This window comes from Salmo salar, chromosome 09, assembly GCF_965601325.2.
Source record: "Salmo salar chromosome 09, fSalSal1, whole genome shotgun sequence".
In the NCBI taxonomy this organism is placed as follows: domain Eukaryota; kingdom Metazoa; phylum Chordata; class Actinopteri; order Salmoniformes; family Salmonidae; genus Salmo; species Salmo salar.
This window is the reverse complement of record NC_138299.1, coordinates 152,431,064-152,445,485: the sequence shown is the minus strand read 5'-3', so window position 1 is coordinate 152,445,485 and position 14,422 is coordinate 152,431,064. Positions and strand designations below refer to the sequence as shown.

The 14,422-nt window shown below is 46.7% G+C and overlaps 1 protein-coding gene across 1 annotated transcript in view; it reads right to left on the bottom strand.

Moving 5' to 3' along the window:
• Positions 1–14,422, bottom strand: part of arap1 (ArfGAP with RhoGAP domain, ankyrin repeat and PH domain 1) — a 93,533-nt gene that overhangs the window by 20,879 nt on the left and 58,232 nt on the right. Inside the window, 5 exon segments of the mRNA XM_082956445.1 lie at positions 5,525–5,672; positions 5,762–5,867; positions 13,014–13,077; positions 13,079–13,141; positions 13,144–13,229. Of these exon segments, the coding sequence (XP_082812571.1) occupies positions 5,525–5,672; positions 5,762–5,867; positions 13,014–13,077; positions 13,079–13,141; positions 13,144–13,229 (467 nt within the window).

Sequence of the window (14,422 nt, the reverse complement as noted above, 5' to 3'; positions counted from 1 at the left end):
CACGGTCAACCACACGACAAAACAACATGATCGTATTTTTCGATCCTCTGGGAGGAGAATAGACACCGTCTGGTATCAATCACCATGACAGCCTTGAGTTGGGGAGGAGTGAGCACTATGGGGTGAGAGGTCAGGGCAGATGAAGTGAGGAAGAACAGATATCACTAAGGTTCTGTCTAGCAACAGGGAAGCATTGGCTGTTCAGTTGTGGAGGAGGAGACTCAGCCAAGGAGAAAAGGTTAAATATCAGTGCTTGTGTGAAATGTTTTTTTTTCTTCTGAATTACAGCTGTAACGACCCGTTGGGAAGAATTCAACTTGGTTAAGCTTCTCTAGTGTCCGTGACAAAATGTGAACGTGACAGTATAGCCAGTATAACTACTCACTCCATGGTTGAAACATCATTGACCAGCTCACACTGTAGTCATCCCCCTACCAAACACTGTAGTCACCCACTACCAAACACTGTAGTCACCCCCCTACCAAACACTGTAGTCATCCCCCTACCAAACACTGTAGTCACCCCCCTTACCAAACACTGTAGTCACACCCCTTACCAAACACTGTAGTCACCCCCCTTACCAAACACTGTAGTCACCCCCTACCAAACACTGTAGTCACCCTCCCTACCAAACACTGTAGTCACACCCCTTACCAAACACTGTAGTCACCCCCCTTACCAAACACTGTAGTCACCGTCCCTACCAAACACTGTAGTCACCCTCCCTACCAAACACTGTAGTCACCCCCCCGACCAAACACTGTAGTCACCCGCCTACCAAACACTGTAGTCACCCCCGACCAAACACTGTAGTCACCCCCGACCAAACACTGTAGTCACCCCCGACCAAACACTGTAGTCACCCCCCTACCAAACACTGTAGTCACCCCCCTACCAAACACTGTAGTCACCCCCCCTACCAAACACTGTAGTCACCCCCCTACCAAACACTGTAGTCACCCCCCTACCAAACACTGTAGTCACCCCCCCGACCAAACACTGTAGTCACCCCCCCGACCAAACACTGTAGTCACCCCCCCGACCAAACACTGTAGTCACCCCCCCGACCAAACACTGTAGTCACCCCCCCTACCAAACACTGTAGTCACCCCCCTACCAAACACTGTAGTCACCCCCCTACCAAACACTGTAGTCACCCCCTACCAAACACTGCAGTCACCCCCTACCAAACACTGTAGTCACCCCCCCCTACCAAACACTGTAGTCACCCCCCTACCAAACACTGTAGTCACCCCCCCTACCAAACACTGTAGTCACCCCCCTACCAAACACTGTAGTCACCCCCCTACCAAACACTGTAGTCACCCCCCTACCAAACACTGTAGTCACCCCCCTACCAAACACTGTAGTCACCCCCTACCAAACACTGTAGTCACCCACTACTAAACACTGTAGTCATACCACTACTAAACACTGTAGTCATACCACTACTAAACACTGTAGTCATACCACTACTAAACACTGTAGTCACACCACTACTAAACACTGTAGTCACACCACTACTAAACACTGTAGTCACCCACTACTAAACACTGTAGTCATACCACTACTAAACACTGTAGTCATACCACTACTAAACACTGTAATCATACCACTACTAAACACTGTAGTCACACCACTACTAAACACTGTAGTCACCCACTACTAAACACTGTAGTCATACCACTACTAAACACTGTAGTCATCCACTACTAAACACTGTAGTCACACCACTACTAAACACTGTAGTCATACCACTACCAAACACTGTAGTCACCCCTGACCAAACACTGTAGTCACCCCTGACCAAACACTGTAGTCATCCCCCTACCAAACACTGCAGTCACCCCCCTACCAAACACTGCAGTCACCCCCTACCAAACACTGCAGTCACCCCCTACCAAACACTGTAGTCACCCCCGACCAAACACTGTAGTCACCCCAGACCAAACACTGTAGTCACCCCCTACCAAACAATGTAGTCACCCCCCTACCAAACACTGCAGTCACCCCCTACCAAACACTGTAGTCATCTCCCTACCAAACACTGTAGTCACCCCCCCTACCAAACACTGTAGTCACCCCCCTACCAAACACTGTAGTCACCCCCCTACCAAACACTGTAGTCACCCCCCCGACCAAACACTGTAGTCACCCACTACTAAACACTGTAGTCACCCACTACTAAACACTGTAGTCATACCACTACTAAACACTGTAGTCATACCACTACTAAACACTGTAGTCACACCACTACTAAACACTGTAGTCACACCACTACTAAACACTGTAGTCACCCACTACTAAACACTGTAGTCATACCACTACTAAACACTGTAGTCATCCACTACTAAACACTGTAGTCACACCACTACTAAACACTGTAGTCACACCACTACTAAACACTGTAGTCATACCACTACTAAACACTGTAGTCATACCACTACTAAACACTGTAGTCATACCACTACTAAACACTGTAGTCATAACACTACTAAACACTGTAGTCATACCACTACTAAACACTGTAGTCATACCACTACTAAACACTGTAGTCACACCACTACTAAACACTGTAGTCACACCACTACTAAACACTGTAGTCACCCACTACTAAACACTGTAGTCATACCACTACTAAACACTGTAGTCATACCACTACTAAACACTGTAGTCATACCACTACTAAACACTGTAGTCACACCACTACTAAACACTGTAGTCACACCACTACTAAACACTGTAGTCATACCACTACTAAACACTGTAGTCATCCACTACTAAACACTGTAGTCACACCACTACTAAACACTGTAGTCATACCACTACCAAACACTGTAGTCACCCCTGACCAAACACTGTAGTCACCCCTGACCAAACACTGTAGTCATCCCCCTACCAAACACTGCAGTCACCCCCCTACCAAACACTGCAGTCACCCCCCTACCAAACACTGCAGTCACCCCCTACCAAACACTGTAGTCACCCCCTACCAAACACTGTAGTCACCCCAGACCAAACACTGTAGTCACCCCAGACCAAACACTGTAGTCATCCCCCTACCAAACACTGCAGTCACCCCCCTACCAAACACTGCAGTCACCCCCTACCAAACACTGTAGTCACCCCCTACCAAACACTGTAGTCACCCCAGACCAAACACTGTAGTCACCCCCTACCAAACACTGTAGTCACCCGCCTACCAAACACTGCAGTCACCCCCTACCAAACACAGTCATACCACTACTAAACACTGTAGTCACACCACTACTAAACACTGTAGTCACCCACTACTAAACACTGTAGTCACACCACTACTAAACACTGTAGTCACACCACTACTAAACACTGTAGTCATACCACTACTAAACACTGTAGTCATACCACTACTAAACACTGTAGTCATACCACTACTAAACACTGTAGTCATAACACTACTAAACACTGTAGTCATACCACTACTAAACACTGTAGTCATACCACTACTAAACACTGTAGTCACACCACTACTAAACACTGTAGTCACACCACTACTAAACACTGTAGTCACCCACTACTAAACACTGTAGTCATACCACTACTAAACACTGTAGTCATACCACTACTAAACACTGTAGTCATACCACTACTAAACACTGTAGTCACACCACTACTAAACACTGTAGTCACACCACTACTAAACACTGTAGTCATACCACTACTAAACACTGTAGTCATCCACTACTAAACACTGTAGTCACACCACTACTAAACACTGTAGTCATACCACTACCAAACACTGTAGTCACCCCTGACCAAACACTGTAGTCACCCCTGACCAAACACTGTAGTCATCCCCCTACCAAACACTGCAGTCACCCCCCTACCAAACACTGCAGTCACCCCCCTACCAAACACTGCAGTCACCCCCTACCAAACACTGTAGTCACCCCCTACCAAACACTGTAGTCACCCCAGACCAAACACTGTAGTCACCCCAGACCAAACACTGTAGTCATCCCCCTACCAAACACTGCAGTCACCCCCCTACCAAACACTGCAGTCACCCCCTACCAAACACTGTAGTCACCCCCTACCAAACACTGTAGTCACCCCAGACCAAACACTGTAGTCACCCCCTACCAAACACTGTAGTCACCCGCCTACCAAACACTGCAGTCACCCCCTACCAAACACTGTAGTCATCTCCCTACCAAACACTGTAGTCACCCCCCCTACCAAACACTGTAGTCACCCCCCTACCAAACACTGTAGTCACCCCCCCCGACTAAACACTGTAGTCACCCCGACCAAACACTGTAGTCACCCACTACTAAACACTGTAGTCACCCACTACTAAACACTGTAGTCATACCACTACTAAACACTGTAATCATACCACTACTAAACACTGTAGTCACCCACTACTAAACACTGTAGTCATACCACTACTAAACACTGTAGTCATACCACTACTAAACACTGTAGTCATACCACTACTAAACACTGTAGTCACACCACTACCAAACACTGTAGTCACCCCCCTACCAAACACTGTAGTCACCCCCCCGACCAAACACTGTAGTCACCCACTACTAAACACTGTAGTCACCCACTACTAAACACTGTAGTCATACCACTACTAAACACTGTAGTCATACCACTACTAAACACTGTAGTCACCCACTACTAAACACTGTAGTCATACCACTACTAAACACTGTAGTCACACCACTACTAAACACTGTAGTCACCCACTACTAAACACTGTAGTCATACCACTACTAAACACTGTAGTCATACCACTACTAAACACTGTAGTCATACCACTACTAAAGACTGTAGTCACACCACTACTAAACACTGTAGTCATACCACTACTAAACACTGTAGTCATACCACTACTAAACACTGTAGTCACCCACTACTAAACACTGTAGTCACACCACTACTAAACACTGTAGTCATACCACTACCAAACACCAGAGGGCAGAAGAGAGCAGAAGAGAGCTAGTGCCTAAACTCAAAGATGACAGAGTTCCCTGGGGTTTCCACAATGTACAGATCTAGGATAAGCTTCCTCTACCTCAATCTTAACCTTAAACATTAGTAAGGGAAAATGCTAAACTGACCCAAGATCAGCCTCTATGGGCAATAATGCACTATTACATTTTAAATGTAAGTCATTTAGCAGACGCTCTTATCCAGAGCAACTTACTGGAGCAATTAGGGTTAAGTGCCTTGCTCAAGGGCATGTCGACAGATTGTTCACCTTGTCGGACTCGGGGATTCAAACCAGCGACCTTTCGGTTACTGGCTCAACGCTCTTAACTGCTAGGCTACCTGTTGCCTCTGAGGTTAGGGGTCAGGGGTCAGAGGTTAGAGCTAACAGGGTCTCTGACCTCAAAGACTTCCGTGTAGTGCTCTATGAGGTTAGGGGTCAGGGGTTAGAGCTAACAGGGTCTCTGACCTCAAAAACTTCCGTGTAGTGCTCTATGAGGTTAGGGGTCAGGGGTCAGGGGTTAGAGCTAACAGGGTCTCTGACCTCAAAGACGTCTGTGTAGTGCTCTATGAGTTCCTCTACGACGAGGCCAGCTGTGTAGTCCTTCCCGTCGCTCTGGAACAATGTTGGGCCAAATACTATAGCCAGGTTATGGAGATTCATCTGGTTCAGCTCTGCAAACCGCTGCACACTGTGGACAACACACACACAACGTTACACTCTGAGCTGAGGGGTGCGTGCGTGTGTGTGTGCGTGCGTGCGTGCGTGTGTGTGTCTCACCAGTAGAGGTGGTTGACCAGGGCTCGTAGTGTGGCCTTGTTGACTCTGGGCAGCTGGCTCAGCAGCAGCTGGTACTGAGAGATCTTTCTGCTCTCCTCTGGGATCACTGACAGACAACACACACACAGCAAAACATGTTTTATTCAGTTAGGTCACGTTTGGTTCCTAGTGAATACACCCCTGCTATATAGTACCTCACCCCTATTTTAGGGTGAGTGTAGGGAGTTGGGGTTAGAGTGTAGGGTGTTAAGGTTAGGGTGTAGGGGTTAGGGTGTACGGTGTTGGGGTTAGGGAGTAGGGAGTTCGGGGTAGGGGTTAGGGTGTAGGGGTAGGAGTTAGGGGTAGCGGTTAGGGTGTTGGGGTAGGAGTTAGGGGTATGGGATTAGGGTGTAGGGGTAGGAGTTAGGGGTATGGGGTTAGGGTATAGGGGTTAGGGTGTAGGATGTTGGGGTTAGGGTGTAGGGGTTAGGGTGTAGGGAGTTAAGCTTAGGGTGTAGGGGTTAGGGTGTAGGGAATTTAAGGTTAGGGGTTAGGGTGTAGGGGTTAGGGTGTAGGGGTATGGGTAGGAGTTAAGGGTATGGGGTTAGGGTGTAGGGGTAGGGGTAGGAGTTAGGGGTATGGGGTTAGGGGTATAGGGGTATGGGGTTAGGGGTGTAGGGTGTAGGGGTTAGGGTGTAGGGGTTAGGGTGTAGGCGTTAGGGGTTTTGTATACATTTCAACCTCTTTTTTTCCATTATCTAATGAAATATATTTTCCTGCAACCCGCCTCACCCAACGTGGCCCGGATCTGCTATTTTTTAGACCTTATAACCAGAACCTCCATCAGAAGCTAGCCTTCAGAAGCCAGCCAGCTAATTACCTACTAGCTATTTAGTCATTGTTAGCCACTGCTAGCGGTCTTTACCTTTAGCTCGGACTCCAGCTGCTATATCCTGGATAGCCCGGATAATACCTGCCAGTCTGCACAGCACCATATCAGCCCTGAGCATATCGGACTGCTTTTTTTCCCACTACATCACCGGATTCCTGCCGCAAGCTCTGGACCATTACACCGGATCTTCGCAGCTAGCTAGTTGCTACCGAGTGGATATTGTGGCTAATGCCCTTGTCCAGAAGCATGCACCAGCTTGCCTTGAGCTAGCCTCGAGCTAGGCCCATTTCCTGGCTAGCAAACGAAGTACACCAACTACATTACCTCTCTTGCCAATTGGCCTGGACCCTTTGTCGACACGGAGCCCCGCCGATCCATCACGACTGGTCTGCTGGTCTAATATAATCCGGCCGATGTGCTCTCAACCGGCGTCTGCGTCATGGATGTTGGTGTTGATCCATCTGCTAGCCCCGGCCTGCTAGCTTCCTGAACGCCGTGTCGCCGGCTCGCCTTGCATAATAATCGACTTCCGAACAGCGCCCTGTTTCATCGCTGCTGCTCATTGGACCCTATGATCACTCGGCTACACAGCTGATGCCTGCTGGACTGTTCATTAACACGGTACTTCATTTTGTTTATCTGTCGGCCCCAGCCTCGAACTCAGGCCCTGTGTGTAGATAACGGACCCTCTCTGCCCATTCATCGCCTTTTACCCGTTGTTGTTGTCTTAGCTGTTTACCCGTTGTTGTTGTCTTAGCTGATTACCCGTTGTTGTTGTCTTAGCTGATTACCCGTTGTTGTTGTCTTAGCCGTTTACCCGTTGTTGTTGTCTTAGCTGTTTACCCGTTGTTGTTGTCTTAGCTGATTACCCGTTGTTGTTGTCTTAGCTGATTACCCGTTGTTGTTGTCTTAGCCGTTTACCCGTTGTTGTTGTCTTAGCTGATTACCCGTTGTTGTTGTCTTAGCTGTTTACCCGTTGTTGTTGTCTTAGCCGTTTACCCGTTGTTGTTGTCTTAGCTGTTTACCCGTTGTTGTTGTCTTAGCTGTTTACCTGTTGTTGTTGTCTTAGCCGTTTACCCGTTGTTGTTGTCTTAGCTGTTTACCCGTTGTTGTTGTCTTAGCTGTTTACCCGTTGTTGTTGTCTTAGCCGTTTACCCGTTGTTGTTGTCTTAGCCGTTTACCCGTTGTTGTTGTCTTAGCTGTTTACCCGTTGTTGTCTCACCCGTTGTTGTTTTATCTCTCCCAATCAACACCTGTGATTGCTTTATGCCTCTCTCTAATGTCAATATGCCTTGTATACTGTTGTTTAGGGCAGCTCTCATTCTTTTATTTGAATGCGGAGCCCCTAGTCCTGCTCAACATGCCTCAGATAGCGTCCTTGTCCCACCCCCCACACATCCGGAGACCTCACCTAGCTTAAGTGGCGCCTCCAGAGATGAAACCTCTCTCATTGTCACTCAATGCCTAGGTTTACCCCCACTGTGCTCGCACCCTACCATACCCTTGTCTGTACACTATGCCCTGAATCTATTCTACCACGGCCAGAAATCTGCTCCTTTACCCAATGCACTAGACAACCAGTTCTTATAGCCTTTAGCCGTACCCTCATCCTACTCCTCCTCTGGTGATGTGGAGGTTAACCCAGGCCCTTTGTGTCCCCAGGCGCTCTCATTTGTTGACTTCTGCAACCGTAGAAGCCTTGGGTTCATGCATGTTAACATCAGAAGCCTCCTCCCTAAGTTTGCTTTATTCACTGCTTTAGCACATTCCGCCAACCCTGATGTCCTTGCCGTGTCTGAATCCTGGCTTAGAAAGGCCACCAAAAATTCAGAAATTTCCATCCCCAATTACAACATTTTCCGTCAAGACAGAACTGCTAAAGGGGGCGGAATTGCAATTTACTGTAGAGATAGCCTGCAGAGTTCTGTCATACTATCCAGTTCTATGCCAAAACAGTTCAAGCTTCTATTTTAAAGATCCATCTCTCCAGAAATAAGTCCCTCACTGTTGCCGCTTGTTATAGACCCCCCTCAGCTCCCAGCTGTGCCCTGGACGCCATATGTGAATTGATTGCCCCCCATCTATCGTCAGAGTTCGTACTGCTAGGTGACCTAAATTGGGATATGCTTAACCTGTTAGGGCTAGGGGGCAGTATTTGCACGGCTGGATAAAAAAATGTACCCGATTTAATCTGGTTACTAATCCTACCCAGTAACTAGAATATGCATATACTTATTATATATGGATAGAAAACACTCTAAAGTTTCTAAAACTGTTTGAATGGTGTCTGTGAGTATAACAGAACTCATTTGGCAGGCAAAACCCTGAGACATTTTCTGACAGGAAGTGGATACCTGATGTGTTGTATTACCTTTAAACCTATGCCATTGAAAAACACAGGGGCTGAGGAATATTTTGGCACTTCCTATTGCTTCCACTAGATGTCACCAGCCTTTACAAAGTGTTTTGAGTCTTCTGGAGGGAGATCTGACCGAACAAGAGCCATGGAACGATGATGGCCCATTAGACACCTGGCGCGCGAGTTCATGTTGGGTACCCTCGTTCCAATACGTTATAAAAGAGAATGCATTCGTCCACCTTGAATATTATTCATGTTCTGGTTAAAAAAGGCCCTAATGATTTATGCTATACAACGTTTGACATGTTTGAACGAACGTAAATATATTTTTTCCCCTCGTTCATGACGAGAAGTCCGGCTGGCTTAGATCATGTGCTAACAAGACGGAGATTTTTGGACATAAATGATGAGCTTTTTTGAACAAAACTACATTCGTTATGGACCTGTGATACCTGGAAGTGACATCTGATGAAGAGAATCAAAGGTAATGGATTATTTACATAGTATTTTCGATTTTAGATCTCCCCAACATGACTGCTAGTCTGTATCGCAACGCGTATTTTTCTGGGCGCAGTGCTCAGATTATTGCAAAGTGTGATTTCCCAGTAAGGTTATTTTTAAATCTTGCAAGTTGATTGCGTTCAAGAGATGTAAATCTATAATTCTTTAAATGACAATATAATATTTTACCAATGTTTTCTAATTTTAATTATTTAATTTGTGGTGCTGACTTGACTGCCGGTTATTGGAGGGAAACGATTTCCTCAACATCAATGCCATAGTAAAACGCTGTTTTTGGATATAAATATGAACTTGATAGAACTAAAAATGCATGCATTGTCTAACATAATGTCCTAGGAGTGTCATCTGATGGAGATTGTAAAAGGTTAGTGCATCATTTTAGCTGGTTTTATGGTTTTGGTGACCCTGTCTTTGAATTGACAAAACATTACACACAACTCTTGTAAATGTACTGTCCTAACATACTCTAAATTTATGCTTTCGCCGTAAAACCTTTTTGAAATCGTAAAACGTGGTTAGATTAAGGAGATGTTTATCTTTCAAAGGGTGTAAAATAGTTGTATGTTTGAAAAATTTGAATTTTGACATTTATTTGGATTCAAATTTGCCGCTCTTGAAACTGCACCTGCTGTTGATGGAGTGCACCACGGGTGGGACGCTTGCGTCCCACCTAGCCCATAGAGGTTAACACCCCGGTCATTCTACAATCTAAGCTAGATGCCCTCAATCTCATACAAATTATCAAGGAACCTACCAAGTACGACCCCAAATCCCATAAACATGGGTACCCTCATAGATATCATCCTGACCAACTTGCCCTCTAAATACACCTCTGCTGTTTTCAACCAGGATCTCAGCGATCACTGCCTCATTGCCTGCATCCGCTATGGGTCCACAGTCAAACGACCACCCCTCATCAGTATCAAACACTCCCTAAAACACTTCTGTGAGCAGGCCTTTCTAATCAATCTGGTCCGGGTATCCTGGAAGGATATTAACCTCATCGCGACAGTAGAGGATGCCTGGTCGTTCTTTAAAAGTAATTTCCTCACCATCTTAAATAAGCATGCCCTTTTCAAAAAATGTAGAACTAAGAACAGATATAGCCCTTGGTTCACTCCAGACCTGACTGGCCTCGACCAGCACAAAGACATCCTGTGGCAGACTGCAATAGCATCGAATAGCCCCCGCGATATGCAACTGTTCAGAGAAGTCAGGAACCAATACATACAGTCAGTTAGGAAAGCAAAGGCTAGCTTTTTCAAACAGAATTTTGCATCCTGTAGCACTAATTCCAAAATGTTTTGGGACACTAAAGTCCATGGAGAACAAGAGTACCTCCTACCAGCTGCCCACTGCACTGAGACTAGGAACCACTGTCACCACTGATAAATCCATGATAATCGAGAATTTCAATAAGCATTTCATTACGGCTGGCCATGCTTTCAACCTGGCTACCCAAACCCCGGCCAACAGCTCTGCACCCCCCGCAGCAACTGGCCCAAGCCTCCCCCTTCACCCAAATCCAGACAGCTGATGTTCTGAAAGAGCTGCAAAATCTGGATCCCTACAAATCAGCTGGGCTAGACAATCTGGACCCCCTCTTCCTAAAATTATCTGCCGCCATTGTTGCAACCTCTATTACTAGTCTGTTCAACCTCTCGTATCGTCTGAGATTCCTAAGGATTGGAAAGCGGCCGCGGTCATCCCCTTCTTCAAAGGGGGAGACACTCTTTACCCAAACTGTTACAGACCTATATCCATCCTGCCCTGCCTTTCTAAGGTCTTCGAAAGCCAAGTTAATAAACAGATCACCGAACATTTCGAATCCCACCGTACCTTCTCCGCTGTGCAATCTGGTTTCCGAGCTGGTCACGGGTGCACCTCAGCCACGCTCAAGGTCCTAAACGATATCATAACCGCCATCAATAAAAGACAGTACTGTGCAGCCGTCTTCATCGACCTGCCCAAGGCTTTCAACTCTGTCAATCACCGTATTCTTATCGGCAGACTCAACAGCCTTGGTTTCTCTAATGACTGCCTCACCTGGTTCACTAACTACTTCTCAGATAGAGTTCAGTGTGTCAAATCGGAGGGCCTGTTGTCCGGACCTCTGGCAGTCTCTATGGGGGTGCCACAGGGTTCAATTCTCAGGCCGACTCTCTTCTCTGTATACATCAATGATGTCGCTCTTAATGCAGGTGATTCCCTGATCCACCTCTACACAGACAACACCATTCTGTATACATTTGGCCCTTCTTTGGACACTGTGTTAACAACCCTCTGTGGCCTCCAACTGCTCTTAAACACTAGTAAAACTAAATTCATGCTCTTCAACCGATCACTGCCCGCACCCAACCAGCATCACTACTCCTGGACGGTTCTGACTTAGAATATGTGGACAACTATAAATACCTAGGTGTCTGGCTAGACTGTAAACTCTCCTTCCAGACTCACATTGAGCATCTCCAATCAAAAGTTAAATCTAGAATTGGCTTCCTATACCCTCGTAAAACTGACTATCCCACCGATCCTTGACTTCGGCGATGTCATTTACAAAATAGCCTCCAACCCTCTACTCAGCAAATTGGATGCAGTCTTATCACAGTGCCATCCATTTTATCACCAAAGTCCCATATACTACCCACCACTGGCAACCTGTATGCTCCTCATTGGCTGGTCCACGCTACATATTCGTCGCCAAACCCACTGGCTCCAGGTCATACTATAAGTCTTTGCCAAGTAAAGCTCCGCCTTATCTCAGCTCACTGGTAACCATAGCACGCGCTCCAGCAGGTATATCTCACTGGTCACCCCCAAAGCCAACACCTGTTTTGGGCCGCCTTTTCTTCCAGTTCTTCCAATGACTGGAACCAATTGCAAAAATCACTGAAGTAACTGACTTATGTCTCCCCCTCTAACTTTAAGCATCAGCTGTCAGAGCAGCTTACCGACCGCTGCAGCTGTACACAGCCCATCTGTAAATAGCCTGTCCAACCAACTACCTACCTCATCCCTATACTTGTTTTTCTGCTCTTTTGCACACCAGTATTTCTACTTGCACATCCTCATCTGCACAATATATCACTCCAGTGTAAATTGCTAAAACTGTACTTACTTCGCCACTATTGGCCTATTTATTGCCTTACCTCCTTACTTCATTTGCACACACTGTATACAGATTTTTCTATTGTGTTATTGACTGTACGATTGTTCATCCCATGTGTAACTCTGTGTTGTTTTTGTCACACTGCTTTGCTTTACCTTGGCAAGGTCGCAGTTGTACATGAGAACTTGTCCTCAACTGGCCTACCTGGTTAAATAAGGTGAAATAAATAAAAAATAAATAAAAGGGTGTAGGGGGTTAGGGTGTAGGGTTTAGGAGTTAGGGTGTAAGGGTTAGGGGTTAGGGTGTAGGGTTAGGGGTTGGGGTGTAGGGGTAGGGGTTAGGGTGCAGGGGTTAGTGGGTAGGGTGTAGGGGTTAGGGGTGTAGGTCTCACCAGGTGTGCTGAGCCATGCGCTAGCAGCCTGTATGGTGAACAGTCCCTCTCCAGACTCTCTGAAAGAAGCGTTTCAGTGTGTTAGACACGTCGTCCACCTGGTGCTCCCCCTCCCTTCAGACGCACGCTAACGGGCATCACGCCGAAACGCCTCGCACAGCGCCGCCACGCGACTGTTCACACCGCTCTTACGGTAGATACCCTCAGACGTCAGACCTAAAACACACACACAGATTAAAACTCTCACACAGTAATATACACACACTTCATAACCGCTTCACAACCCCTTCTCTTACTGACCAACCAAAACTATGTCAGAGTTCAGAGCAGCAGCTAATCAGAGCCCAGAAGGGATTAGGAAGAGTTTAACATTCCAACCAGGAAACAGGAGAAACTACCCAGAACCCAACAGGTTCAGCCTGATCCCCAGTAAGACCAGTGAGTCACTAAGTCAGTAGGAAAGAAACAACAGGAGAAACCACAAGCCTTGGTCAGCAGAGAAGAAGTTAACACATCACCTAGGAGGGGGGGGGGAGAGAGAGCGAGAGAGAGAGAGAGAGAGAGAGAGAGAGAGAGAGAGAGAGAGAGAGAGAGAGAGAGAGAGAGAGAGAGAGAGAGAGAGAGAGAGAGAGAGAGAGAGAGAGAGAGAGAGAGAGAGAGAGAGAGAAAGAGAGAGAGAGAGAGAGAGAGAGAGAGAGAGAGAGAATGAAGGAGAAAGAGAGAGAGAGAGAGAGAGAGAGAGAGAGAGAGAGAGAGAGAATGAAGGAGAAAGAGAGAGAGAGAGAGAGAGAGAGAGAGAGAGAGAGAGAGAGAGAGAGAGAGAGAGAGAGAGAATGAATGAAGGAGAAAGAGAGAGAAAGAGAGAGAGAGAGAGAGAGAGAGAGAGAGAGAGAGAGAATGAAGGAGAAAGAGAGAGAGAGAGAGAGAGAGAGAGAGAGAGAGAGAGAGAATGAAGGAGAAAGAGAGAGAGAGAGAGAGAGAGAGAGAGAGAGAGAGAATGAAGGAGAAAGAGAGAGAGAGAGAGAGAGAGAGAGAGAATGAAGGAGAAAGAGAGAGAGAGAGAGAGAGAGAGAGAGAGAGAGAGAGAGAGAGAGAGAGAGAGAATGAAGGAGAAAGAGAGAGAGAGAGAGAGAGAGAGAGAGAGAGAGAATGAAGGAGAAAGAGAGAGAGAGAGAGAGAGAGAGAGAGAGAATGAAGGAGAAAGAGAGAGCGAGAGAGAGAGAGAGAGAGAGAATGAAGGAGAAAGAGAGAGAGAGAGAGAGAGAGAGAGAGAGAGAGAGAATGAAGGAGAAAGAGAGAGAGAGAGAGAGAGAGAGAGAGAGAATGAAGGAGAAAGAGAGAGAGAGAGAGAGAGAGAGAGAGAGAGAGAGAGAGAGAGAGAGAGAGAGAGAGAATGAAGGAGAAAGAGA